Here is a 27,866-nt window from a genome sequence, read left to right on the forward strand (position 1 = left end):
GACAGTCATGTCATCATCTTCTGGAACATCATCATAACAATCCAGTTCCTGAATTTCCTGGTGAATTTCTCTTCTTTTTTTTTTACAAACCTGGTAGGTTTTCTACGCGGGGGCACGGAGCGGCCACGTCACTGCGCGGTGACCAAGCGGCTCCGCCCGGCCCCTCCGGCCGCGGCCCCGCCCCGCCCCGCCCCGCCCCGCCCCGCCCGGTGACGTCACAGAGCCCGGGGCGGCGGCCCGGAGACCCAGCCCGGCCGCGTGCTCCCGGCCCCGCGTCTGAGAGGAGCGGCGCCTCACACGGCGGCGGCCGCGCGGGCCGCGCTAACGGGCGGCTGAGGGGAAGGAGGAGGCGGCGGCCGGCGCACCGCGCCCCCAACCGCTCGGCCCCGCGCTCGCGCCGCTACTCCGCAAGGTCGGGGCGGCGGGGCCGGCGCCCATGGCCCGCCGGGCCGTGCGCCGCCCCCTCGCCGCGCTCATTGGCCGGCCCGCGGCGCCCCGCCTCCGCGCCGGCCCTCAAGAGGGCGACGAGGAAGCGGCGCCGCCCGCGCCCCGCCCCTCGGGCTCCTCGCTGGCTCCCGGCGCTCCGGCCGCTCCCGGCCCGTCCGGCTCCTCGGCTCCGGCTCCGGCTCCGGCTCCGCGCGGCGGCGGGTAGGCGCGGCGGCGGGCGCGGCGGGCGCGGCGGGCTCCCTGAGGCGGGGCGGGCGGGCGGCGGCCACCCGGTGCGGGGCCAGGGCGGGCGGGGGGGCGGCTGCGGGTCCGGAGCGGCGGCCGCGGCCTGGGTGGGGCCGGGGACGATGGAGACGCGAAGGTCGTCCCGGGAGGACCGGGGGGAGGACGGGGCGGCGGGCCGCGGGCCCGGGCGGGTGTCCGGCCGGGGCCCGGGGCCGGCAGCGGCCGGCGGGGCTGCCCACGCGGCGCCTGAGCCTGACGCCCGGGCTGACATGTGTCCGGCCGCGGGGCTGCCGTCCCGGGCGGAGGATGGGGGCCGGGGCCCGGGGCGCCGGCCACGTTCCCGGCACCGAGGCTGCGGCTCAGGCCGGGCTGGCCGCCGGGGTCTGGGTGACAGAGCCCCGGGGCCCGCGGGGGCCGTGTCCGCCGGTCCTGCCGCGGGTGGACGGGCGGAGGCAGTGATTGCACCGCGGCCCGCGGGGCCCGGCCCCGGGCAGCGCGCTCCTCCCGGCCGCCGCCGCCGCCTCCTCCTCCCCCTCCTCCTCCTCCTCCTCCTCCGCCTCCTCCTCCTCCTCCTCCCGCCGCCGCCGCCTCCTCTTCCTCCTCCCCTCCTCCCCCTCCTCCTCCTCCTCCTCCTCCTCCTCCTCCTCCTCCTCCTCCCGCCGCCGCCGCCGGAAAGCCCCGTCCTCCCCGCGCCCCCGGGCCGGGCCCCGCGCCCTCCCGGCCAGGCCGCGGGCCTCCCCGCGGGCCGCTCCGCGGGGGTGGCCGCGGCCTGGCCTGGGGATCGGTGCGCGCGGCGCGCTCGGGGGAGCGGGGGGAGCGGCCGCGGGCTGCGAGGCCGGGAAGGGCGTGGCGGGGCCTCCAGCTGCTCGGGCCGCCGGAGGGTAACCCTGCCCGGCCGTCAGCTGAGCGGGACGGGGAGCCGCCGCGGCTATTTTTATAGCCGCCCGAGGCCAGCCCGGCCCGGGATTTGGGGCGAACAGTTGTCCTGCCTCGGCCCGGTGTTTGGCGGACAACAGAGGAGTTGCTAGGCGAGCGGCTGGCTGCTGCGGGCGCAGGTCCGGAGAAGCGGGGCGACTCTGGGCGGTGTCGGGTGTCTTTTACATCCATGTCCTTGCATAGTCCACACTCCTTCTGTGCTTTTTAAAAAAATCTATTTTTTATTGGTTTCAGAGAGGAAGGGACAGGGAGAGAGAGAAACAGTGATGAGAGAGAATCGTGGATGGATGGATGGGCTCCTCCTGCACGCCCCCTGCTGGGGATGGAGCCCACGACCCTGACCTCATTGAATCCGGGACCCCTCGGTGCGGTGGTCACACTGGGCCACACCCGCCGGGTGGGTGGTGGGAACTTGAGAAGACCTTTCCCACTCCCCTCCGGCTCAGTGTGTTTTTGAGTCATCACTTCATATATTTGTCACCCACCAGACATTAACTTGTGCTAAAAGCTCCAGCCAGTAGTAAGATAGGTGGACTAGCTTTAGTCAGAGAGGTGACTCTTCCTGATCTTAGTGTCGCCTTCTTTTATCTGATCTTGTTTCTGGATCTGGGGATCTATCCTTGGGCCCTGGAAACTTTTGCTGTTGACACTTCAAAAAAATTTTTTTAAAATGTATTTTTACTAGAGGCCCAGTTCTTGAAAATTCATGCACTGGAGGAGGGGGTCCCTCAGCCGAGCCTGGGCAGGGGGCCACCTGGCGATCAGGGGAAGATGACACCTCATCACACCTCTGCTGCTGCCACTGCTGCCACTGCCCGCAGCACAAGCCTCAGCCGGCCTGTTACCTGAGCCTGGGGCGGCCCTTGGTGGCTGGGGGGCGGCGGGGAGGGGGGACTCTGGAGGCAGGCCTGCAGAGCGGCCGGGCCTGGCCTTGCAGTGCGCCTGCTGCCCTGGTGGGCTGAGGGGACTGGGTGCCGCCAGCCATCTTGTGGCTGTGGGCACTGCCATCTTTGAGGGCAGGACAGTCAATTAGCATATTTCCTTCCTTATTGGCTGTGGGTGCTGCCATATTTATGGTGGCGTGAGGGTCGATTAGCATACTTCCTCTATTACCTAGATAGGATTGGTTTCAGAGAGGAGTGGACAGGGAGAGAGAGACAGAAACGTCAATGATGAGAGAGAATCATGGATCGGTTACCTCCCACACGCCCGCCACTGGGGATTGACAACCCAGGCATCTGCCCTTGACTGGAATTGAACCTGGGACCCTTTGGTCCAGAGGCCCATGCTCTATCCACTGAGCCACATTGGCCAGGGTCACACTTCAAATTTTTGGCATAGCTTTTCCCTGTCTCCTACCCCTCCTTCTTAGTATTAAGCGTGGGTATTTGGTATGTAGGTTTTATTCTTCCTTAGGAAGCAAGAAAATATGAAAGGAGCATTCTGACCAATGGAAGTCATCTTGTTGCTTCGTGGGTTTTGTCAATTTCACTTGATGAATTTTGCATTCATTGATTTTGACGATTTCACTTTGTCTTTCTAAAATACACCTTTCGAAGTAGGTTACTGTGGACGTCTTGCTGGGAGTGAGCTTTTGAGACAGTTGGGGTTAAGGAAGGGGCCTGGCCCGTGAGGCTCAGCAGCTGAGCGTCAGTTCCCTCGCAGCCCCGGCTTTGTCGGGAAGGATGTCCAGTCTAATTAGCATATTACGCTTTTATTGTTACCGATAATGGATTTACCTAGTTATGAGTAAAGTAGGATAATGCAGTTTTTGTTTTTAAAAAAAATATATTTTATTGATTTTTTTACAGAGAGGAAGAGAGAGGGATAGAGAGTTAGAAACATCAATGAGAGAGAAACACCGATCAGCTGCCTCCTGCACCCCCCCACTAGGGATGTGCCCGCAACCAAGGCACATGCCCTTGACCGGAATCGAACCCGGGACCCTTCATTCCGCAGGCCGACACTCTATCCACTGAGCCAAACCGGTTTCAGCGGATAATGCAGTTTTAACTGTCACATAAATTTCCAAAGTATTTTGTAGATGGTAACTAATGTAAATTTTACTCCTGTACTAGGTAGGTATTACTATTTTTCAGCTCAAGTGGAGAGGTGAAGTCATTTGCTTTTGGCCACGCAGGAAATGACTGTGGCTAGAATCGACCTATTCTCATTCCCAGTGTAAGCTTGTCCCAGCAAAGCGGTCTCCATATCAAATGTCTTGACTAACAAGTCAGCCTTTGTCCCTTCTTGGTGGGATTGCTCCTTTTAATAGAGAAGCTGCTGGGTTTTGGTTTTTAGTGTTTGTTTATTTATTTTTATTTTGGCAGTGTTGTGTGCAAGAATAATTCCTTTTCTGGACTTCTTCCTTCTTGTAGAATCATGGGATTGGAAGAAATAGTAGAGATAATTAGTGCAATCACAGTATAAGTGATCCCTCCAGCCTCTGTTCAAGTATTCCCCAAGATTGGGACTTCACAGCTGGTGGCTATCAATGCCAAGTTTGCAAATTTGTCATTTTATGTATTTAAAAAAATTTTATTGACTTTTAGAGAGAGAGAAGAAGAGAGAGGGAGAAAAAGAGAAACACTGATGTGAGAGTGAAACATCGCTACCTCCTGCACGCCCCAACAGGCGATCCAGCCTGCACCCTGGGCATGTGCCCCCATTGGCATCCGGAAGCCAACAGCGAACTCAGTGCATCGGGCAGCGCCCAGCCGCCTGAGCCACACTGGCCAAGGCGCATTGTGGTCCTGAAAGACTTCCCCGAGGACCGTCTCCAGCTGCCTCCCTGCAGTTCTTCCTGGTTCTAATGTGCTGCCGACAGTATTTCCCGGTAGCTCCCATCTCCAATGACAGTTACCTGTCCCACTGAAGTGCTTTCTTTTCCGGACAAACAGTTGTGTTCTTGCAGCCTCCTCTTAGGAGCTGCCTCTAACCTCTCCGCGGGGGGCATCCTGCTGTAGACATGCTGCAGGGGCGGCTTGTACAGGCCTGGAGGTGACGGGATTAGGAGTCAGGAAGGACCTGCCCTTGGGGAGCTTGTCAGGCTTTCTGTCAGGGCTGCTTTAGAAGACATGGGCTCTCTCTCTACCCCCTTCCCACGTTAGTCTATACTTCACTCTAGGTCCTTTTCTCCAGAACCGATACCGTGTTTTCCCGAAAATAAGACCTACTACAAGTTTCCTTCTGAGTGAAATACAAGGCATCCCCCCGAAAATAAGGCATCCCCTAAGCTAAACATGAGAGATTTGGTCCACTGATTCTGAAAGAAATGGAGTCACAAGAAATTCACCAGGAAATTCAGGAATTGGATTGTTATGATGATGTTCCAGAAGATGATGACATGATTGTCGTTGAATAAATGAGTAAATTCTTGATACTGTAGGATTCACAGTTTGTCTGGTTTGTGTTGACAACTACCGTACTACTGTACCATATACAGGTAATAAATTTCCTTTATTTTCATTTAACAATAAATGTGTACCATATTCTTCTTCATGGAAAAATAAGACATCCCCTGAAAATAAGACCTAGTGCATCTTTGGGAGCAAAAATTAATATAAGACACTGTCTTATTTTTGGGGAAACAGGGTATTAGCCCGTCTTTGTGTTTAGTTGGCTGGTTTTTTTTTTTAATTTGCTTTCAGAACCTGTGTGTTTGATTTTTTTATATTCTCATTTTCTTGCTCTCTGTTGTTCCAAAGGATATTTTTGGAATCCTAATTCTATTACCATGTACCTTTGTTATCCTCCCCATGTCTATAATTTTGATATGTTCTATTTTTTTTTTTTTTTACTTGAATAAGCTAAGGAAATACATAGAGTGCCAAAATAAAATCTTGGTATGCAGTGAGAGACAAAACTTCATGCCTTATTTTCTTCTTACTTCTGACTTGTATGACTTTAGTAGTTCCAGGAGATCTTGGTTCTGATTTTTGCTATAGTTTGTGTGCCAAATTGTAATTATTAGTAAAATGTTTTATATCTTACTATTCTGAAGGCACAACTGGTTTTTTCTAATGGTAGTTTTTGATTATTGGTTGAAGTTAGGTCAAAGGATTCTTTATCATGACCATGTATAGGTTCTGACATAAATTGTCCACATTAAAGTAGCTATAGCTTTTGTCTCACTATTCCCCACCCCCACATGTTGAGACTGCTGTGGAAAAAACATAAAGCTTTTTCATTCTAATTGGGGATGGGTTGTAGTGGGAGTGGAGACTAGAGACTCTTCAGAAAAGAGTTGCTTCCTACAGAGACTGAGTTTTATTTTGTTAAGCTGTCTGCGGTCCTCAGTCAGGTAGTCATTTGCGTTAATTCATTTTCTCTCTTAGGCACAGAAAGACATTGGGAGGATTCAGGAGAGCTCAGTCATTTCTTATAGGTGGAGCATGCTTATTGGGTATAATTGATAGGAATGATTTTTATTGGGGAGTAATTTATTGGGGAGAATGATTTTTATTGGGGAGTAATTTATTGGGGAGAATGATTTTTATTGGGGAGTAATTTATTGGGGAGAATGATTTTTATTGGGGAGTAATTGTTGGATAGGTAAGTGATTTCTGAGTTGGGAGTGAACTGGGGAAGGGAAGGGAGGGAGCAAGGGACAAGGCCGGCTCACATACTTACTCCCCTTAGGATCAGCTCAGGCCCCTTTGGGAAGACTCGTTTCCGCCCTCGTCTGGGGGACGTAGTACTTTTTGGTATTTTCACCGTGTGTGTGTGTGTGTGTGTGTGTGTGTGTGTGTGTGTATCTTTTGAGTAGAAGTCATTTCATATATTTAAAAAATGAAGATAATTCATATACAATAGAATTTGTCGTTTTATTTTATTTTTTATTATTATTTTAAATATATTTTTATTGATTTCAGAGAGGGGGGAGAGAGAGAGCTAAACATCGATAATGAGAGAGTATTTGATTAGCTGCCTCCTGCACACCCCTCACTGGGGATCGAGCGCACAACCCCTGCATGAACCCTGACCTGGAATTGAACCATGACCTCATGGTTCGTGGGTTGATGCTCAACCACTATGCCACGTTGTCCAGGCTAGCATTCGCCATTTTAAAGCAAGTAAGTCATTGTGGTTTTTGGTATATTTACGGTATTTTGCAACCACCACCACTATCTAATTCCAGAACATTGTCATCATCCCCCAAAGAAATCCAAACCCACTAGCAGTCACTTCTCATTGCTTCCGACTCTCCCAGCTCCAGGCAACCACCACTAATCTGCTTTTTGTCTATGGATTCGCCTGCTCTGAACTCATCTTTAAATGGAACCGTACAGTATATAGCCTTTTGTATCTGGCTTTTTTCACTGAGAAATATTCAAGGTCCATCCATGTGTAGCATGCATGTATCAGTATGCCATTCCTTTCCATGGTTGAATAATACTCCGTCGTAGGGTTCGCCACATTTTAAAAGTTCTTTCATCAGTGGGTTGTTTCCACTTTTCAGCTATCTGTATTACAAAGGGCCTGTGGAACCCAATGCCGGAATGACCAAAGACCAGCCCAGGTGGGCGGGGCTGCGTGACTTTGTGTGCTGGGCTTCTAGTTATGAATAATGCTGCTGTGAACATTTGTATATGAATTTTGTGTGGATACTTCTGTTGGGTGTATACCTACGAGTGGAATTACTGGGCCATATGATAACACTTTTTGACTTTTTTTTAAAATATATTTTATTGATTTTTTACAGAGAGGAAGAGAGAGGGATAGAGAGTTAGAAACATTGATGAGAGAGAATCATTGATCAGCTGCCTCTTGCACACCCCCTACTGGGGATGTGCCTGCAACCAAGGTACATGCCCTTGACCGGAATCGAACTCGGGACCCTTCAGTCTCCAGGCCGATGCTCTATCCACTGAGCCAAAGTGGCCACATTATTTTATGTTTCCATTAGCAGAATATGATTGCTCCAATTTTTTTTTTAAAAATATATTTTATTGATTTTTTTACAGAGAGGAAGGGAGAGAGAGAGAGAGCTAGAAACGTTGATGAGTGAGAAACATCGACCAGCTGCCTCCTGCACACCCCACACTGGGGATGTGCCTGCAACCAACGTACATGCCCCTGACCGGAATCGAACCTGGGACCTTTCAGACTGCAGACCGACCGCTGAGCCAAACCCGTTTCGGTGATCGCTCCAATTAAAAAAAAATTTTTTTTTTACTTACTGATTTTAGAGAGGGAGAAGGACGGAGAAACATCGATTTGTTACTCCACTTATTTATGCATTTATTGGTTGCTTCTTGTATATGATCAAACCCACAACAATGGCCTATTGAGACAGAACCCTAACCAATTGAACTACCCTGCCAGGGCCTTTGGGGCTTTTTCTTTGTCTGCACTCTTGGGCATTTCTGGGTTGCCAGACTTGTCACCTTGAATTTTCAGATACATAGGCAAAAAGAAAACCGGGAACTCGTCCCAATCTTCCTCCTGCCTCTCAGAGTTTTGGGTTTGTTTTATATGTAACTAGAGGCCCTGCGCGCGTGCTTCCGCTTGCCTCAGCTGGCCACTCTGCCCGCCCTCGTAGCTCGGGCCCCACCCCCTGCCACAAGAGCCGCTGCTCACGGGTGGTGGGGAGGGACTGAAAGGTGCTCAGTGCACCTGGTGACCGGTCGTTGGGTTGTTTGGTCCTCATGGCGTTAAGGCCACGGCCACGGGCCTTTTATAATATAGATGTCCAGGGTTTTTAGTTGTACCGAGTGTGAAGAGTAGGAAAAAGTGGTTCTTCATCTTCCCAGGAGCAGAAGAGTTTTTACAGAGTTGTTTTTTAAATGACATTTATTTTCTATGTATAAAATATAGACTTAATGTAGAAAATTTAGAAAACAAAGGTAAAAAAGAGAATAACTCTTTAATATATATTTTTCTACTGTTTATGAGTCGTTTATACTGTTTGTGAACGTTCCATTTCGCTGTAGTATATGCATGATTCCTTGTCAATAAATCCGTGTAATAATATTTTGTGTGAGGTATCAGTTAGGTGCTGTGTGCGTCCAGGAGGCCACTGGGATGTGTTCCTCCCCTCGTAAGTTCCTGACAGGGACCTCCTGTACAGATAAAGGCTGTTCTGTTTCACGTGAATCCCAGTGTTTAGCGATTGCTTTTTCATCAAAGGGAGTTTGAAGTAATCCAGATTTAGCCATTAGTTCAGAAACTGGGTGTTTGGGTAGGTATTTAGATTTTGAAATTGAAAAATAAAAGTATCTACGTGTCTGTACCGGTGCTAGTGTGATTAACATTTCTGTTCATGTTGTCACACCACTGGGAGGTCATCACTTTCTGAAGAAGCCGGAGATGGTGATGGCTGTCTGTCCCGGGAGGGACGGGAGACGCCGCGGGTGTGTCAGCGGACCCTAGCATTAGTTTTCTGCTGGGATTTTCGAAACATAAGCTGAGATGACTTACACCTTTTTCTTTTCCTTCTTTAAATTTATGTTTTATTGATTTCAGAGAGGTTGGGAGAGGGAGGGAGAGAGATAGAAACCTGAATGAGAGGAGAGAATCACTGATTGGCTGCCTCCTGCGTGCCCCACGCTGGGGATGGAGCCGAAACCCAGGTATGTGCCCTGACAGGGCCTCTAACTATGACCTCCTGGTTCAGAGGTCCACGCTCAACCGCTGAGCCCCCTTGGCAGGGCAAATCTTTTTCCATAGAACAACTTTTTCTCATGGCTATGTAATGTACTTCCAGATATTCAGATTTATTGGGAAGTTTAGATTTCATAAATTGGGATTTTTAGTATTTGTGATCCAGATTCATGTAACAGGTCTAGTTAAAAATTAATACTCAGATCTCCCTCCGCATTGTGAGATCTTTTTCTTTGGTGATGTGAGTAGCTGCAGTGTGAGTCACATCAAAACCAGCCCCGTAGTCCCCCCACCTGCAGTTTTGCTTTCCGTGGTGGCAGACACTTGAGGTCCTCCGTGGCTTGAAAGTGTTAAATGGAAAGTTCCACCGCTTTATTTCATCACGTACACAGTGTATCCTCTCACCTCATCACAAGAAGAAGGAGTACAGTACGAGATATGACTTTTATTACAGAATATTGTTATAATTGTTCCATTTTATTAGTTACTGTTGTTAATTTCTTACTGTGCCTAACTTAGGAATTAAACCTTATTGCATGTGTGTATGGGATAAAACAATATATGCATATAGGATTCAGTGCCGTCCACTTGGGGTCTTGGAATTGATCCTCATGGATAAGAAGAACTATTGTAATTACAAAATCACTTTGCAAATGAGCATAGATGTAGAAGTATATAATATCTGGAGTTTTAGTTTCTGTTTCTTTTTAAATTACTTTTTAAAACATTTTTATTGATTTCTGAGAGGAAGAGAGAGCTAGAAACATCAATGATGAGAAAGAATCATTGATTGGCTGCCTGCTACACACCCTTGATTGGGGATCAAGCCTGCAACCCAGGCCTGTGCCCTTGGCCAGAATCGAACCTGGGGCCCTTCAGTCCACAGGCCGACTTCTACTCACTGAGCCAAACTGGGCAGGGCATGTTTTCCCTATATTTCTAACCTGCATTCATCTCTGTGTGTTTGGTTCTTGCAAACCTCTTCCCTCATCTGTCCTTGTCCTGGCGGCCTCTAGTTTGTTCTCTATCTTTAGAGTTTTGTCACTTTGACAGAGCCATAAAATTGGAATCTTACAGTTTGTGACCTTTTGAGATTAGCTTCCCCTCCCTAAGGAGAATGCCTGGTGGCTCATCCAAGTTGTTTTGTATATCAGTAGTTGTTCCTTTTATAGCTGAGTGTGGATGCCGTGTGTGCAGTCTTCCATTGTTGAAAGCCATTTGGGTTGGTTCATACTTTGTTGTTATGAATAAAGTGCTCTGAACATTTGTGTATAGATTTTTGAATTTTCTTTTGGATAAATACCTAAGAGTAAATACTAGGACATATGGTAAGTGTATATTTATTTATTTTTAGAATACATTTTTATTGATTTCAGAGAGGAAGGGAGAATGAGAGGGAGAGAGAAACCTCAATGAGAGAATCACTCATTGGCTGCCTCTTGCACTGGGATCCCCACTGGTGCATGTGTCCCTGCCCGGAAAGGAACCTCAACTTCCTGTTCAGAGGTTGATGCTCAACCACTGAGCCATATTGGCTGGGCATGTATGTTTATTTTTTAAAGAAACTGTCAAACTCTTTTCTAGGTGGCTGTGCCCATTTACAGCCCCACCAGTACATAATAGAGATCCAATTTCTTTGCATCCTCACTGGCATTTGATACTGGCACGTTTTTTATTTTAGGTATTCAAATAGATGTGTCCTTTTTTATAGTTCCTACAATAAGAAGAGCAGACCGCTCATTAAGTAAAAATTTCACATACCTTGCCCTAACCGGTGTGGCTTAGTATTGGATTGAATGTCGGCCTGTGGACTGAAAGGTCCCAGGTTTGATTCCGGTGAAGAGCATGTACCTTGGTTGTGAGAACATCCCCAGTAGGAGGTGTGCAGGAGGCAGCTGATCGCTGTTTCTCTCTCATCGATGTGCCTAGCTCTCTATCCCTCTCCCTTCCTCTCTGTAAAAAATCAATAAAAAATATATATATTTTTAAACTTCACGTACTGCCGAAACCGGTTTGGCTCAGTGGTAGAGCATCGGTCTGCGGACTGAAAGGTCCCGGGTTCGATTCTGGTCAGGGGCATTACGTTGGTTGCGGGCACATCCCCGGTAGGGGGTGTGCAAGAGGCAGCTGGTCGATGTTTCTCTCTCATCGATGTTTCTAGCTCTGTCTCTTTCCCTTCCTCTCTGTAAAAATCAATAAAATATATTAAAAAAAAATTTAAACTTCATGTACCTTAAATTTATAATTTTGTACTTTCAGTTTTGTACTTTCTGCACTTGCATTTAAATTTTCAATGTCTTATTGAATGTGTGTACACTAAGGCTTTTTTTCTGTATGGGTATATATTATATCACATTGCTTTTAAATTTTTTTTTTTTCTTACCCACTGTGTTTTATCCTGAATCAGATTTTTTTCAGGGTGTAAATTTTGCACCTCTTCTTCTTCTTCTTCTTCTTCTTTTTTTTTTTTTTTTTTTTTTAGCGTTTTTATTTTTTATTTATTTATTTATTTTTAAAATAGATTTTATTGATTTTACACAGAGAGGAATTGAGAGGGATAGAGAGTTAGAAATGTCAATGAGAGAGATACATTGACCAGCTGCCTCTTACACACCTCCCACTGGGGGTGTGCTTGCAACCAAGGTACGTGCTCTTGACTGGAATTGAACCTGGGACCTTTAAGTGTGCAGGCCCACGCTCTATCCACTGAGCCATATTGGTTTCGGCAAATTTTGCACTTCTTTTGTTAAATTTATTTCTAAGTTTTCTTTTGTAAGTGAAATTGCATTCTTAATTTCATTTTCTATTTTTTAAAATAACTTTTAATTGATTTTGAGAGAGAGAGGAAGGGAGGAGGATAGAGAGTAACATCAACGAGAGAGGAACTGCCTCTTGCACAGCCCCACTGGGGATTAGCCCGTGATTGTGGCATGTAAACGGTGGAATCAAACCCGGTACTGGGCCTTAATTTCATTTTTAGATTGTTAATTTGCAAGTGTTTTGTGCTCTTTTAATATTGACTTTGTTGAATTGAAAACTTTCAAAAATCCACCCAGGGCAGAAAAAAAACAAGGTTTAAAATTATTAGATTTTAAAATTTATTCTTAGAAGTGTAAAAGTTTATTAATTAAAAAACAAAACAAAAACAACAACAAAAAGAAAGCAGATTGAAAAACCTGATGAACAATATTAGCTGTTGATTGTAGTAGTGTCAGCGATATGGGAGGGGAGTGGACTGACTGTTCTCGGGCAAAGGGGGAGTGGTGGATGCGGGAAGAGACTGAACATAAACTGTGCACCTATGGATGAGGACAATGGGTGGGGAGGGGGCGGAGGGTGGGGTGCGAACCTGGTGGAGGGGGGAAGAAATGAGGAACCTTTGTAATAATATGAACAATAAAGATTGATTAAAAAAAATAAAATAAAATTGCAAACCTCAAAAAAAAAGAAAAGAAAAAGAAAAAAAAAGAAAAGAAAACTTTCAAAAATCCAGGATCTTCTTACTGGCTTGTAATTACAAGGAATGGAGGTTTGTATCGTAGGGTGCTCTGACAGAAACTTGATTTCAGCCTTGGCTTTCAAGCAGATTGTGGTCAGACTTTGTGCTATCAGCGGTCACTTTTTAGGCCACTTGTGCTTAGGAGTTCCAAACTGGTGACTGCATATGCCACTTGTATGGCAGTGTGACTGGTTTTCAAAAGCCCTTTCAGTTATAAAGCAAAGGACTTGCAACAAAAATGCCTTTCATTCATATCATTCTTTTGTTTTCTTGGTGGAAGAGCCAGAAGAGCCACAGTTGAGAGGAACAGTTAGATTTTCAACGTTTACCAAACTGTGTTAGAGGAAGTCTATAATGGGATTGTTGAGCCGGCTTTCAGATGAAAAACCAACCTATTAGCTAGGCAGGAACCTCTGCAGATACTTGGTTAACCTGTAGTTTCCTAGGAGGAGAGTTGAAACCCTGACTGTTGAGACTAAATCTTGAGTCAGCTACTGTAGATCTTTATGGTGAGCACTGGAGGCCCGATGCATGAAGATTCGTGCAAGAATGGCCTTCCTTCCCCTGGCTGCCTTCACTCTGGCCGGAGCCACCTTTCTGCCTTCCCTTGGTGCCCAGAGGCCCGGAGCGGCTGGGGCGGTGCGGGATGCCTGCATCATTGCCATAGTGCCAACGGTAAGCATCCCACCCTGCCCCCAGCCGCTTATGCAAATTAGCATAACAGCCTTGTTAGGTTAATTTGCATACTATCCTCTGATTGGCTGGTAGGCGTTGTGAAAGTTCGGTCACTTTGCATCTTACTCTTTTATTTGTGTAGATAATTTTAGCATCTATATCAGAACCAGTTGGGCTACTTTGAAATGTAGATTCCTGGCCTATACCCAGATTTATCAAACCAAATTATGGGAAAAGAACTTTGTAACGTATTTCATTCCTCACCCAAGGATACATTTTTTATTGATTTGAGAGAGAGAGAGAGAGAGAAAAACAAGCATCAATGTGAGAGAGAAACATGGATCGTTGCTACCCTGACTGGTAATAGAACCCACAGCTTTTTTGGTGTCTGGGTCGACGCCAACCAGCTGAACCACCTGCCAGACTGTAATGTATTTCCAACCATCTTCCCAGGGACTTCCACACTGAATTGTGGAAACAGCTGTACTTTTGAACCTCCTTCTCTTAGGAGACGGTTTTTACTACAATTGAAAATTTCAAATTGTAGGTCACAGGCAATCCTTAAGAAAAACAAAAAGCAGGAACAGAAGATACAATACATTTTACATACAAACTCCTATTTCACTTAGATGTGAATGTGTGTGTAAGTAAACTTGTGTGAATAAAATGAATATTTCCCCCTATGGGTTGTGATCCAAGAGCAAAATTGAAGACCTCAGGTAGAAAAATGTGCAGTGTGTCTGCCTTGTCCCTGGAGCTGGGCTGGTGCTGTGGTCACCAGAGACCCCGGGAACCTTGAGCGCCAGTTTGTGAAGGGAAAGGGCGTGACTGGTTTGTCAGGGTGGACTAGAGCTCTGCCAGGCAGGCTTCCAGAGGCGGAGATCGCGGAGGGGGGGGCTTGAAAAGGTGGAATAGAAAAATGGCGTTTTAGTTATTAAACGAGGAAAATTATCTTTGGATTGAAGAGGAGGACTTGACAGATTATTTCTGATTCAGGGTATAGATGTATTCATCTACTCATTCACTTTGAGTTTTTTCTTTTTTTCTCCCCCCCCCCCCCCCCCCATGTTACCTCTGTCTGATGTAGCCCTGAGGCATGGGTCTCAGTGGTCAGGAGATGAAGGGGCGCTAGGGCTTTGTCACAGCCCCTCGTCCTGGGACACTCCTGCTGTCCCGGAGCCCTGGGTGCTGGAGTTCCTTGTTTCCTTTCGGGGTGTCTTTTGTGACTTCCTGTCCTCACTGAATGAGGGCACCGGGTGGGGAGGTCCGCTGCGATGGGGAAAGCTTGGTGCATTTCAGAGAGCACACTTTGTCTTCAGAAACTCGGGCTCTAGGCCAGCACCCTAACTCTGGTCCAACTCCCAGTGGTCTTTGTAGCCATCTTTCCTTTCCTCTGACAGACAACGATCACCTTTGGAATGTCAGAGAGCTGGTCCATAAACCAGGAGAGGTTGCTAACTTTGTTCCTTATCTTGGCTGTGGATTCTCGGTGTGAAGTTTACATCAGGCACTCAGCCAGTTGATTCTGACATGCATCTGACTCATGCAAATCCAGAGCGATTCACTCTAACATTGCTCCCGACCTACTGTGTGTTTCCCGGATCTACTGTGTGTTTCCCCAGTGGTTAGAGCAGAGCGGGACCACTGACCACCTCCTGAGCAGGAGAGCTGCTCTGAGCTGCACCGGGTGAGGGATGGTCTGGCGCCGTGCCTGGCAGTGTGCCTGCTGGAGACCAGCAGAGAGAAGGCGCCTCCGTGCCCCGGAACACCCAGACGTGTGATGAGTCCCATCTTTAAGAACGAAAGCGATAGGCGTGTGCAGTTAGCAGGCGAGGTCGGCAGCTTTATTTCTTTACCAGTCACTGAGAGACTGCTCTGGGGGTGAGCCCTAGCTAACAGTCACCTGCCGTGAGGACTAGGCTCTATCTTCAGCGTTAGGGAGCACCTTCAGTGAGACAGACTTAGAGGTCAGAGTGCCACCTTTCCTGCTGCATTCCTCCCTCCCACCCAACCCATGTGGCTTATTCTAAAAGGGAAGGACATGGGTGAGGATGGATTTAGGACAAAGGAATACAGTTTGGGGCTATTTCATCTAAACTCTAGGAGAGTCAGACAAAACATCTCTTCCCCCAGAGAACACTTAAAATTTTTTTTTTAAAAATTGATTCTTAGAGAGAGAGGAAGAGAGAGGTATATATAGAGAAACATCAATGAGAGAGAAACTTCATCAATCAGCTGCCACCTGCAGATCGTGCCCATAACCCCAGGCATGAGCCCTGACGGGGAATCAAAGCAGTGACCCCTTGGTTCATGGTCAACACTCAACCACTGAGCCACACCAGCCGAGCCAGTGACTAGATTGCTTATGCTTCCCAGATGCTTCGAAGATAGAGAAACAATACTGAGATTTTGCTTTTCTAAAAACCCGCTTTTCCCTACATCTTTTTGTGTGCTAACCTTCCCCATCTGGAACATCTAATGTGTTAACGTAAAAAAAACCCCAAACCAAACCATTGAAACCTGTAAAGAATTTTTATGAGTTTATTTGAGCCAAACTGCCAACACATGCTGGGATGATGCTCCGGAGAATGGCGGGTTATATCTGTATTTATTCATTGCAATCAGAGGAGGGACATAGGTGGGTTACATGAGTGGGGAAACACCTGGGATTAGATAAAAAGTGAAATGATGGATGCATACTTAGGTGGGTGCAGGAACAATTGACATGATAACGAAGGAATTTGTGGCATCTGTCCTGGTGCCCACCACATTTGGTTGTGCCTGAGGGGTCTAGAAAAAGGGAGTTACAAGTGCTACCCAGACATGTCAAGGGTGTGCCATCCTAGATGCAAAAGACAGATAAGTTCAGTTAAGGTAAAGGTTGACTTTGTCAGTGAAACCGGCCTAGGAAGTGACTACTCACCATCACTGCTTTTGATTAAAGTTTAATTTCAGACCGTCCTCTGTGGTGACTTTAGGGCTGAGTTTGTAAGACGGCCACGCAGGCTCCCCTGAGTGGTCAGGTCAGCACGTGGCCCCTGCCGTCCACAAATGCCATAGAGCGAGGCAAGTCCTCTCATTGTCAGTGGACTGGCTGCTCATCCCCCTCCCCGCTTACCTCAGCTGTGGCCGTCTTCTCTGTTCGGGCTGGGAGTTGGGCTATCGGATTGTAGTGCAGGTGGCGGGAGAGAATGTTTATGTTGCTTCCGACTTTTCAGTGTATTTAGTGATATTTCAGCTCTCTTCAATACAGCAATTATTGCCTTAAAAATAATTGCAAGTTATTTAACTACTAAGTGCCTTAGTGTCCTCATTTTATTATTTATTTATTTATTTATTTATTTAAATATATTTTATTGATTTTTGTACAGAGAGGAAGGGAGAGAGATAGAGAGTTAGAAACATTGATGAGAGAGAGTCATCGATCAGCTGCCTCTTGCACCGCCCCCACTGGGAATGTGCCCGCAACCAAGGTATTATACATGCCCTTGACCTGAATCGAACCCGGGACCCTTCAGTCCCCAAGCCGACGCTCTATCCATTGAGCCAAACCGGTCTTGGCAAGTGTCCTCATTTTATACGGAAATAATATACCTACATACTAGAATTACTCAACATATTAATAGAATTAATGAGTATCTAAACTATAACACTCAGTCAGTGTGGAAGTGATGCTGGAGAGGAAGCCTTGTTTTTTCCTACAAGCAACACCTGATGTAGGTTCAGGATTGGGACTAGAACAGGACCTTTAGGTTTTACAATAAAACAGTTGTTACAGTTATTTTTTTTTTACTGGCATCAAATAATTCTGAAAGTGTTTTTTGTTACTTGTAATGAAATACCGAAGAAAGGGGAAAATTCTGTAGAAGTGATTTTTAGAAATGGTCAGTATGAGCTGATTTTCCCCCTATGATTTCTTTTTCTTTTTGTTGCCCAGATAGTAAAAATAGATCTTGTTTCCTAGGTTATCACAGCTTGTAACAAAAAGCTTTTTGATAAAGTGTGCTGTTGGGTCAGTAGGATGAGGTCATTCCTTCCTAAGTAGTTGTAATGTCAAAGTATTTGTTGAAACTCAGCCTGCTGGGTAGGCCAACCACACAATACCCTGACTTTGTGGTTGTGCAGGGCAGGAGTGTGGGTTTCTGTGATAGAATGCCACTGATAGGCAAGGCGAGAGGCGCTTGGCACACTCCCTGTGCGCTCTGCTGCCACGTGTGGACCGAGATTCGGATGATAAAGGGTTCAGGACACAGAGGGCTGGAACCTGGGCTTCGGCCTTCGTTGAGAGGCAATGAATTGATTGAAAACAGTCACGCTTCTATGTTGCGGTCAGTGCATCTCTAATTAAAAGTGAAAAAGTCATTTTGGAACTAGAGAGAGGTGGATGCCATGGAATAGTGCATTTTAACACAGTTGTTTTGTAAATTTTACTTCAACTTAAGAAAGTATTAAGGCCAACTTTTTCCATTTATGGAAAAATGGATATACTCACTTTTCTGTACCAAATTAAATTGTACACTTAGAAACTTTAACCACGGCTTCACCTTCACACCAGGCTATTGACTAGTGGCACAAGCAAGAGTCAAACACGAGACAAAATCCTATCACATAGGCACGCCCTTTAGAAAAGGGATGGCTATCTGGTGGTCCAGACGATAAGACCCTTATCTCCCACTGCTTCTTCTGTGGAATGTGGGTGAGGAAATCCCGGTTCCAGTTGAGAATCAAGGATGACCTTGAACAAGGATCTTTGTTAATGGCCTTGGCCCTTTTCTCACAAAATAAGGAGGTTGGATTCAGATGCCCTTCTTAAAGTCTTGTGATTCAGTTAGAAATATTAGATACACATTGCTAGGTTGTTTTGTTTCTCTGAAAATGAATAAGTCCTTGTTAGAGTTGGTCTGTGAATCAACAAAGTTAAGTTGGTTTTCCAGAGTACCAGTGGTAGGACCTCAGATTTGAAGCTTTAGTTAGTTTTCAGTGATTAGAGACTTAGAAGACACTTTAAAAAAAAAATCCTCACCAGATTTTTTTTTCATTGATTTTTTTTGGTAAGAGTGGAAAGGAGGGAGGGAGAGAGAGAGAGAGATAACATCAATTTATTGTTCCACTTATTTATGCATTCATTGGTTGATCATTGTATGTCCCCTGATTGGGGATCGAACCCACAACCTTGGCTTATTGGTATGATGCTCTAACCAACTGAGCTACCCAGTCAGGGTCAGATTTGATTTATTATTATTATTATTATTATTATTATTATTATTCTTAGGGTTTCTTTTGGAGGAAGAGAGGGAAGGAAGGAGGAAAAGAGAGAGAGAGAGAGAGAGAGAGACAGACAGACAGACAGACAGACAGACATCGATCTGCTGCTTCCTGCATGCACCCAGACCAGGGGTCAAACTTGCAACCCATGTTCCTTGGTTTGCTGGACGGTACTCCAACCAACTTAGCCACAATGGCCAGGCCCAGAATTGATTTTTGATGACTTTTTTAATGACTTTGGCAGCTTTGAGGAGTATTGCTCTGACATTTTGTGGAGTGTCCTTCAAGTGGGATTTAGCTGATCTTTTTCTTATGTTTAGTCTGGACACACACTCACACACACACACACACACACACACAGCCCAACCAACTGAGCCATACCAGCCAGGGCTGTGGTTCTGGTTTTTGAGAGGAAGATTACAAGGTAAAATGCCATTTCATCATATCTTGTCAAGGGTACATACTGTCAACATGACCTCAATCACATGCCAGTCTTGATCACCTGGCTTAGATAGTACTCGTCAGGTTCCTCCTGTCCTTCCTTCCTTCCTTCCTTCCGTGTTGTCCTCTTCGGAAGGGTCACCGGGCGCTCACACTGAAGGGATCGGGGTGGACGCTCCGCCTGGAGGTGGAATCACGTTGCTCTGGAGTTCTTCTTCATGGGAGACACATTTAATTTTATCAGTGTGGGTTCATCAGTGTTAATTGTATGTATAGATTATGTTTTTATTGATGTTTATAGAGAGAGGAAGGGAGAGAGAGAGAAACATCCATGATGAGAGAATCATCGATCGGCTGCCTCCCGCACGTCCCACCCTGGGAATTGAGCCCGCAACCTGGGCCTGGGCCCTGATGGGAATCTGTGATCTCCTGGTTCAGAGGTCAATGCTCAACCACGGAGCCACGCCGCCAGCTAATTGTATGTTTTTGGTTACACTCTGACACCAGAGGCTGTTGCTGTGCCCCAGCTTTGGGCTTTGGCAGCTCTTCAGTTGACGCCTGTGTTCTTTGCGCATGCCCCTATTAATTGTTTAAGTAATTTCTAGCTTTCTGACATTACAAGAGGCTCTAGGCTCTGCCGTGTATTCGCTGCCCCGGTCCTAGATTTAGTTCCTTCTCCAAGGAGTCCTGGCTCCTGTGTCAGAAAGGTATTGGAACCAAAACCTGAGCACTGGGTGCTCACTGCTTCCGTCTAAACGGGCAGTTGGACATCCCTCTCACAATCCAGGACTGCTGGCTCCCAACTGCTCACCTGCCTGCTTTCCTGATTGGCCCTAACCGCTTCTGCCTGCCAGCCTGATCACCCCCTAACCACTCCCATGCCAGCCTGTTTGATTTCTAACTGCTCCCCTGCCAGCCCGTTTGCCCCCAACTTCTCTCCTCTGCCGGCCTGGTCACCCCTAACTGCCCTCCCCTGCAGGGTTGATTGCCCTCAACTGCCCTCCCTTGCAGGCCTGGTGCCTCCCAACATTGAAATGCCTTCCCTGCATTTCTTCCAGTAAATGGTAAACTGACTCTCATGCGGCGAAGGTGTATGATGGGTGTGTTGATACTGGGGTTGGGGGGTGGTTGTGCTGAGTGGAATAGTAAAGCTGACAGGACATTATCTTCTCAGTTATGGAGAACACACCTTTCATAGATTGGTTTCTGTTCCTGTTTAGGCTGATGGGCTTGTGGCCGTTGTGAATGGGAGTAAGGATATTTGGTGTTTGTTGTTAAAATGAGCGTCCTAAGATCACAGGATGACGTCTATGAATCACTTTTTAAAAAAAATTAATATATTGATTTTTTACAGAGAGGAAAGGAGAGAGATAGAGCATTAGAAACATCAATGAGAAAGAGTCATCTATCAGCTGCCTCCTGCACACCCCCCACTGGGAATGTGCCCGTAACCAAGGTACATGACCTTGACTGGAATCGAACCCGGGACCCTTCAGTCTGCAGGCCGATGCTCTATCCCACATGTGTCAAACACAAGGCCCGCGGGCCAAATCCGTCCCGCCAGGCCTTGCAATGTGGCCCGCACCGCGCTGTCATCACTGCACTCCGCTGCGTTTCCATCACAATGACAGTTTATGACTGTTCAGTAAACCATTCGGCCCGCGATTTAGGCTGGATTTTAGATTTTGGCCCCTTCTCTGATTGAGTTCGACACCCCTACTCTATCCACTGAGCCACACCGGTTTCAGCGATATGAATCACTCTTAACTGCAAATCTGAAAAACTACATTTTGGAAGCTAATCTACAGAGATAAGAAAAGACTATTATCTTCTCTGACTCAGACTTTTTTTTTTTTTTTTTTTAAACCAAGAAGGTGGTTTAGAAAAGAGTAAAGGCAATGGAAGCAAGTTTTCATGTCCTCTAAGAATACAAGCTAATGGCCGGGACCGGTTTGGCTCAGTGGATAGAGTGTCAGCCTGGGAACTGAAAGGTCCCGGGTTCGATTCTGGTCAAAGGCATGTACCTTGGTTGCGGGCGCATCCCCAGTAGGGGGTGTGCAAGAGGCAGCTGATTGATGACACTCTCTCATCGATGTTTCTAACTCTCTATCCCTCTCTCTTCCTCTCTGTGAAAAATCAATAAAATATATTTTAAAAAAAAGAAAGAATACAAGCTAATGGTTTTTACATATTTAGGTCAGCTGTCACATGCTTATAAAAATTTGTCCATTTGAAAGAAGACATAGATACTACTATTTGTAATACTGTAAACAATAAAAATAATTTGTCCATTTGGTTCTGGTGCTCTTTGGAATAAAGTGTATTGATATAAAATGATTTGGCCAGGAGCACACACCTCTGTCCCGAGAACAGTCTAATTCCTGCTGCGTATGGATTGGCAGTTTTCAGAGAAACCTTTGAACTTACTGGGATGTAATATGAGCTTCCATAATTTATTCTTTTATGGGAATGACTAGCTATTTACAAGGAATTCAATCCTCTGTGAGTCTGACAAAAACTTAATCCTAAATCTTTAAATAGGAGTCTAAACTGATGTAATACTAGTCTGGTGGGTTTTATGTTTTACACAGTAACTGCAGGAATCTTGGACAAAACATTTGAATTTGGTATTATGATCCAATATATCAGCTGACTAATTTTTTTTTAAATTATAAATAGACATAGTTATAAATGCTCAGGAGAAGAGAAATGTACAAGTTATATAAAAGGCTTTTCTCTTCAGATTGTAGAATTTACTCTCCGGTTCTAATGACATCAGTTTAGGAGCTCCTAAATCAGCATCCTGGTTTTTCTAAAAGGTGTGTGAGTGTGTACTTTCAAAACCGTTAAGGCAAATCTTACAAAGATGCAGTTTTATAGGCCAGCAGAGCCAATGTCAGTGATTTTTATGGTTCCACCACTAGTTAAGTATTCAGTATGTTTTGTTGGCCTGAACAGGGAAATCATAGTCAAAATGGTAGGCTCAGCCCCAGCTGGTTTGGCTCAGCGGATAGAGCATCAGCCGGCGGACTAAAGGCTCTGAGTTCGATTCCGAGTTCGGGGCCTGGGTTGCGGGCTCGATCCCCACAGGGAGCATGTAGAAAGCAGCTAATCAATGATTCTCTTTCATCATCGATGTTTCGGTCTCCCTTTCCCTTCCTCTCTAAAATAAATAACAATGTATTTAACAAATAAAAAAACAAAATTATATGCCTAAAAAAGACTATGGGTAATCCTGTTTATATAATACAAATTAAGCGAGGTGACTTGCCCAAGGTCTTATATCCAGTGTAACAGGTAAAGAGAAGCCAGATGAACTATTTAAATCTGAGTAATGGCTAAAAACTATATATAGTATTAAATATACTGGGATTTTCTTTTTCTTCTCTATAGAAATAAAGGTATAATCAGAAGATATGTATTTAGACATGGTTACAAATAGCATTTTCACGTGATATACTTAACGTAGTACATAATACTTTAGATATATTCCTTAGAAAGTGAGGGTAATAGAGAAACAGATCATATAAGGTTTTATGTAATGTATGAGTCTGTTGTGATATATGAAATCTCTAGTAATTTCAGCCACATTTTACTGATACCTGTCCAAATGAGAGAACCAGGGTCTGTCACAGTAATTGGGATGGATGTCTGTAAGACTTCCACAGTATTTCTGTAGAAATTTAAGGTCCCTCATGTTATATGGGAAACTGTCTATTTTACTGCCTTTTTTGTGGTCTTACAACAAAAGACGAACCTGTTTCTTCTATTAGTGTTTTTGGGAAGTCTCTTTATCAATCGTTTTTACTTGTAAAACGAGGATGTGAGATACGTAAGATCCTCGTATTAATTGGGCAATTAATGCTATCTGCTATAACTTATCTAACATTTTAATGGCTTTACACAAGTAGGGCTTATTTCTTTTTATAAGTTTTTATTTTAGAGGTAGAGGAAAGGAGAGAGAGAAAGAAACATCAGTTTGTTGTTTCACTTATTTATGAGCTCATTGTTGATTCTTGTACTCGCCCTGATGGGGCACTGAACCCACTGCCTTGGCTGCAGAGGTTTCTGTCTTGCTTCCTGTGACGAGGACTTCTGGTTCTTTCATCCACGGGCCCTTTCTGTTGACTTGGTGGAGAGCAAAGAGCACAGCCGGGGCGAGCTGCTTCCATGTGGGGGTGGAGCACTGCCTGCATCTTCATTCCACTGGCAGAGCCTTCAGGAGGGGGCTCAGCGTGTCACTGCCGGTGGCAGGTGGAGGCATGGTGAGCGCTCCGAGAGCAGGCACGGGATCACCTGAGCACAGCCTGCCAAACGCCCGTTTGCCTGCACGCTCCTCCATTCTGTCTTCACCACCAAAGTCTTCCTCCTATTGCTTAGAATTTACTCCAGAATTTCTTAGAAGTTTAGTTTGGAAGTCTTTGTAATTTCAGTTTGTAAACTCTTCGGTGCTTGCTGTATTTAGGAGTTTCCTCTCCTCTCCCCCAGTGGTTATATCATGTTATTTTCTTTTGTAATTTCACTTGTGGTTTAAACTATTGTATTTTATTATGCCTTGCTTATTTTTGAAGGATTAAAAATGCATTTATGCCGAAAATCTTCCAGTGCTCGTACAAGAAACACCGTGACTATTGAACAAAGCCGCCATCAGAGCCCCCAGGTCGTTGGCTGCCCGCGTTCAGTCTGCCAGCCGCTAGTGGGAGCAGAACAGCCAGCTCGCACTCTGAAAGGTCGCACATGCAGACTTGCGGCCGATAGAGGCTCATTCCAGCGAGGAGGCACATTCTCTGCTCGCTGCCCACTGAAGACTAAACTTGAAGAGTCAGCAAAAGCTTTTCAGCTTTGATTTCAAAAGCTGCTGTTTTAGAATTCGCCCCCACCTCCCTTTCTATTGATTTCAGAGAGAGGAAGAACGAGGGGGAGAGAGAGACAGAAACATGAATGATAAGAGAATCACTGATCAGCTGCCTCCTGCATGCCTCCTACTGGGGATCTAGCTTGCAACTTGGCATGTGCCTTGATTGGGAGTCAACCGTGATCTTTTGGTTCATGGGGCAACATTCAACCACTGAGCCATGCTGGCCTGGCATCATGTAGACCTTTTTTATGTAAAATATATATGCAAAGCTTAAGAGTAATAAAAAGATACATTTTTGGGAATTTACAACCCAGTTTACAAAATTGGACTTTCCTAAGCTCCTTGTTTATCCCTTTCCTGTTGAAATTTGAAATTGAAATTTGCCCCCAGAGTGTATCACCATCCTGAATGCTGTGCCTTCCTGTGTTCAGTAGTTGGAATAGAAGCACATGGCTCCTTTAACGCCGTGTCACACCATGCTGGCGAAGGGCCCTGAAGCACGGCGGACTGGGCTCTGCTCTTCAGGGACTCGCTTTGTGTGGAGAGGCTTTTCTCAAATGAAACGTTTTTAAAAGCCAGTGAGGTGTGAACACTCTTCCCTTTGTCAGCTTCTCCAGCCCTGAGCCCCCAACATTACATAACGGATCGTCCTTGCACAGACGTGAGCTGGTACTAACGTGTTAAGGGTGTGAAAGCTCCCATCCTGACCAGTGATGCACCTCCCGTCAGTGGGGCCGCGGTCTCCTTTTGAAAGCCTGTCTGTTGCTGCCCGTTGCATCATGTGCTGCTCTGCCAGCTATTTTTACTGCGGCCTCGTGGTGATGAGGTGAGCGGCCCGAGAGCTGGCTGGCAGGGCTGCCACTGGCTCTCCCCACCACGGCTCTGGCATGTGTTTGCAAAGCAGAAGGAATGAGGCAGATACTCCTAATTAGCGATGAGCCTTCCGTCTTGGCTTGATTTATTCTTTTTCCAGTTCTGGAGTTTTTGTCATTTTGACACCTCCGATTCGTTTCAAAGTAGACCTTTAAAACACGTAATTTCCGTTGCAGCATTTTAGAACCTTTTGCTAGTGTAGAGGGCGGGCCTACAGCACCGTCAGACCGCCCTGTGGGAAGAAGCACAGACCACGTGGTCTGAATGGCGCTGGGAGGACTGATTCTAACCAACGGCAGTCAGAGCGGTGACAGGTGTGGACCGACATACCAGGAGGGCGTGGAGAGAGGCTGCAGCGAGGCCGCGGCGACGGCAGGAGGAAGCCTTCCTCGCCGCAGGCGGTGGGCTGACAGCAGGGGGACGGGGGCAGTGAAGGAGGAGGATGCCCACATGTAGTTCAGACCTCTGTCCGGGCCCCCACACGCACGGAGGTGCGGAGACGGGCAGGGAAAGTGGGATACAGGAATGCCATGTTCAGGAATTCTGTTTTCCTACCGTGTGGAAGGTAGAAGGCCCTGTCTGATCTTACCAGGGCCAGTGCCCGATGAACTTCTGGACCAGGAGGCAGAGGGTTTCTTTCAGTCCTCAGGGTTGGGCTGCCTTTAGCTAAAGCACACATTAGGTGCTCGCTCTGACCTCTGTGAAGTGGAATGTCTGCCTGCTGGTAACATGGCCGTTGTCTCATGTCACTGCGTGCAGGGGGCCTCCATGGAGCCTGCATCGATGGCTGTGGCAGGTGACAGGGCTGGGCCTTCTGGGCTTGTGTGGCTTTGATCGTCTACTAAAGATGGGGATTTCTTTCGTTTTTAATAGGCATTAGGGCTTCTTTAATCAGCTGGGATGTTTTCTGGGTGTTAGGACTCTTCCCAACTGCCTTAGTCCCTTTGAGAAGAAAAGACGGGCAGTGTGTTCGGTAGAGGCGGAACCCACACAATGAGAAGACTGGGCCCGTTGTGCCACACCCTCTGTCTCTGCTGCTCTGGTCCCTCGTCCCCTCGTTCCCCCTCGTCCCCCCTCGTCCCCCCTCAGCCCCCTTGTCCCCCCTCGTCCCCCCTCGTCCTGTGCTCCCACGCCCAGCCCGCCTATGTGCCTTGTTGCCAGCTCTCCTTTGGTCCTCTGCAGGCGGGAGCTGGCATTTATTTATTTATTTATTTATATTTTTAATATATTTTATTAATTTTTATACAGAGAGGAAGGGAGAGAGATAGAGAGAAACATCGATGAGAGAGAATCATCGATCAGCTGCCTCTTGCACACCCCCTACTGGGGATATGCCCGCAACCCAGGTACATGCCCTTGACAGGAATCGAACCCGGGGCCCTTCAGTCCCCAAGCCGACGCTTTATCCATTGAGCCAAATAGGTCCCGGCGGGAGCTGGTAGTTTAACAAGCCTGTGAGAGTGGAAGTGGGTAGGTGTAAGCAAACTGGTTGTATTTTGTTTTTGTTTTTTGTCTTGGGACTGAGGAAGAATACATGGGATGAATAGTAAAGTTAAAAAAAAAACACCCCACTTTCTCTTTTTCCAGATTGGGGGCATTAGGTATTGAGAATCCTCTTAAAATTTGCCCCCCCCCTTTTTTTTTAATGAGAAAAATTGAAGACTCACTCTTCAGGTGGCTCCCGCAGGGATGTAAGTGCTGTGTCACGGTCTCCGGTTTGGCCCACATAACTGTTCGGCAGACTGGATCACATGGCTAGCAGTGGGAGGTATCTGTGCAGATGAGCCTTTGGGGAGAAATAGGTTTAATTCACGGAGAAATGTAACAGGCAGGTGCTCTGGAGATCCGCAGTGCCTTCTGGGGGATTGAGTGCAGGGTGAGCGAGGCTTCTGTCTGGTGCTGCAGGTGGTGCGTCCGTCGTCGTGCCTGTGTGCGCAGTGTTTGTCTGGAGGACAGGGCTCCCCAGATAGCAGCTGGAAGAGGAGCTCTTTGTTTGGGGCGGGGACTGCCTGGAAGGAGAACGTACCAGCTGGGCCACGGCCTCCGCCATCGGCGTAGTGAGGGCTCCCCTGCTGCTACCGAGGGCGGACACGGCCGCCGCCGGGCCCGGAAGCCCGTCGTTTGTGCTAACACCGCTGCTGTCCTTGTCGGGTACCGGGCTCTGGGGGAGACAGCTAGCATGTCCGCCTAAGTTTGGAGTTAACTGCTCAGGACAGTCAAGTTGTCGCTGCGCTGTCCGTTGCCATTTGCCAGTCTGGTTCTGGGGATGAGCAGGAGAAATTCAGATTAGCCTGCCCTGGGGGACATGTGCCTCTGAGCTGCAGGAGATGGTAGCTGAGTCCCTTAAAGGTCTCTCATGAAGATGTGCTTTTACTTAGAATAAAATATACTTTTGGCCCTGGTCAGTTTGGCTCAGTGGATAGAGCGTCGGTCTGTGGCCTGCGGAATCCCGGGTTCGATTCCGGTCAAGGGCATGTACCTTGGTTGTGGGCACTTCTTGCCCTCTCCTCCCAACTTTGATATCTTTTCCAGATCAGCTTTGTTCCCTGAAATATTTCATGTTGCTAAATTAGTTTTCTCCCTTTTCATACTAACCCAGAATCTCAGACACTTTCTGTGGAATTTATCTCTGGAATTAGGAGGAAAGCTACTAGATAAGAAATGTTGTCTTTTTATTTAACCCTTCCTCCCTTTTACTTATTTTATTTTTTTAAATATGTTTTTATTGATTTTAAAGAGGGAGGGAGAGAAACATCAATGATGAGAGAATCTTTGGTCTGCTGCCTCCTGAACACCCCGCTGGGAATCAAGCTGCCACCAGGGCATGCGCCCTGACCAGGAATTGAACCCCTACCTCCTGGTTTATAGGCTGATGCTCAACCACTGAGCCACGCCTGCCAGGCTATCCTTTTTCCCCCCTTTTTTTTGAATTATGAAGTAGGATTCTATACTTTTTAAAAGAGAATGCTGACTTTCAAACGAATCTTGATAGACGAACGAATCTTGGTAGGCGAAAGAATCTTGGTAGACGTTTGGCTAATG

At 46.8% G+C, this 27,866-nt stretch overlaps 1 protein-coding gene across 2 annotated transcripts in view; it reads left to right on the forward strand.

Moving 5' to 3' along the window:
• The first annotated feature begins 339 nt into the window (after nt 1-339).
• MAP4 (microtubule associated protein 4) overlaps nt 340-27,866 on the forward strand; it is an 87,691-nt gene continuing 60,164 nt past the window's right edge. Inside the window, exons 1-2 of one of the 2 annotated variants that reach the window (XM_045578769.1) lie at nt 340-648; nt 25,783-25,790. In XM_045578769.1, coding sequence (XP_045434725.1) covers nt 437-648; nt 25,783-25,790 — 220 coding nt within the window. In that variant the 5' untranslated portion in view covers nt 340-436. The remainder of the gene's footprint in view (nt 649-25,782; nt 25,791-27,866) is intronic. The other variant, XM_045578770.1, reaches the window with a different exon arrangement.

This window comes from Pipistrellus kuhlii, unplaced genomic scaffold, assembly GCF_014108245.1.
Source record: "Pipistrellus kuhlii isolate mPipKuh1 unplaced genomic scaffold, mPipKuh1.p scaffold_m20_p_103, whole genome shotgun sequence".
NCBI lineage: Eukaryota > Metazoa > Chordata > Mammalia > Chiroptera > Vespertilionidae > Pipistrellus > Pipistrellus kuhlii.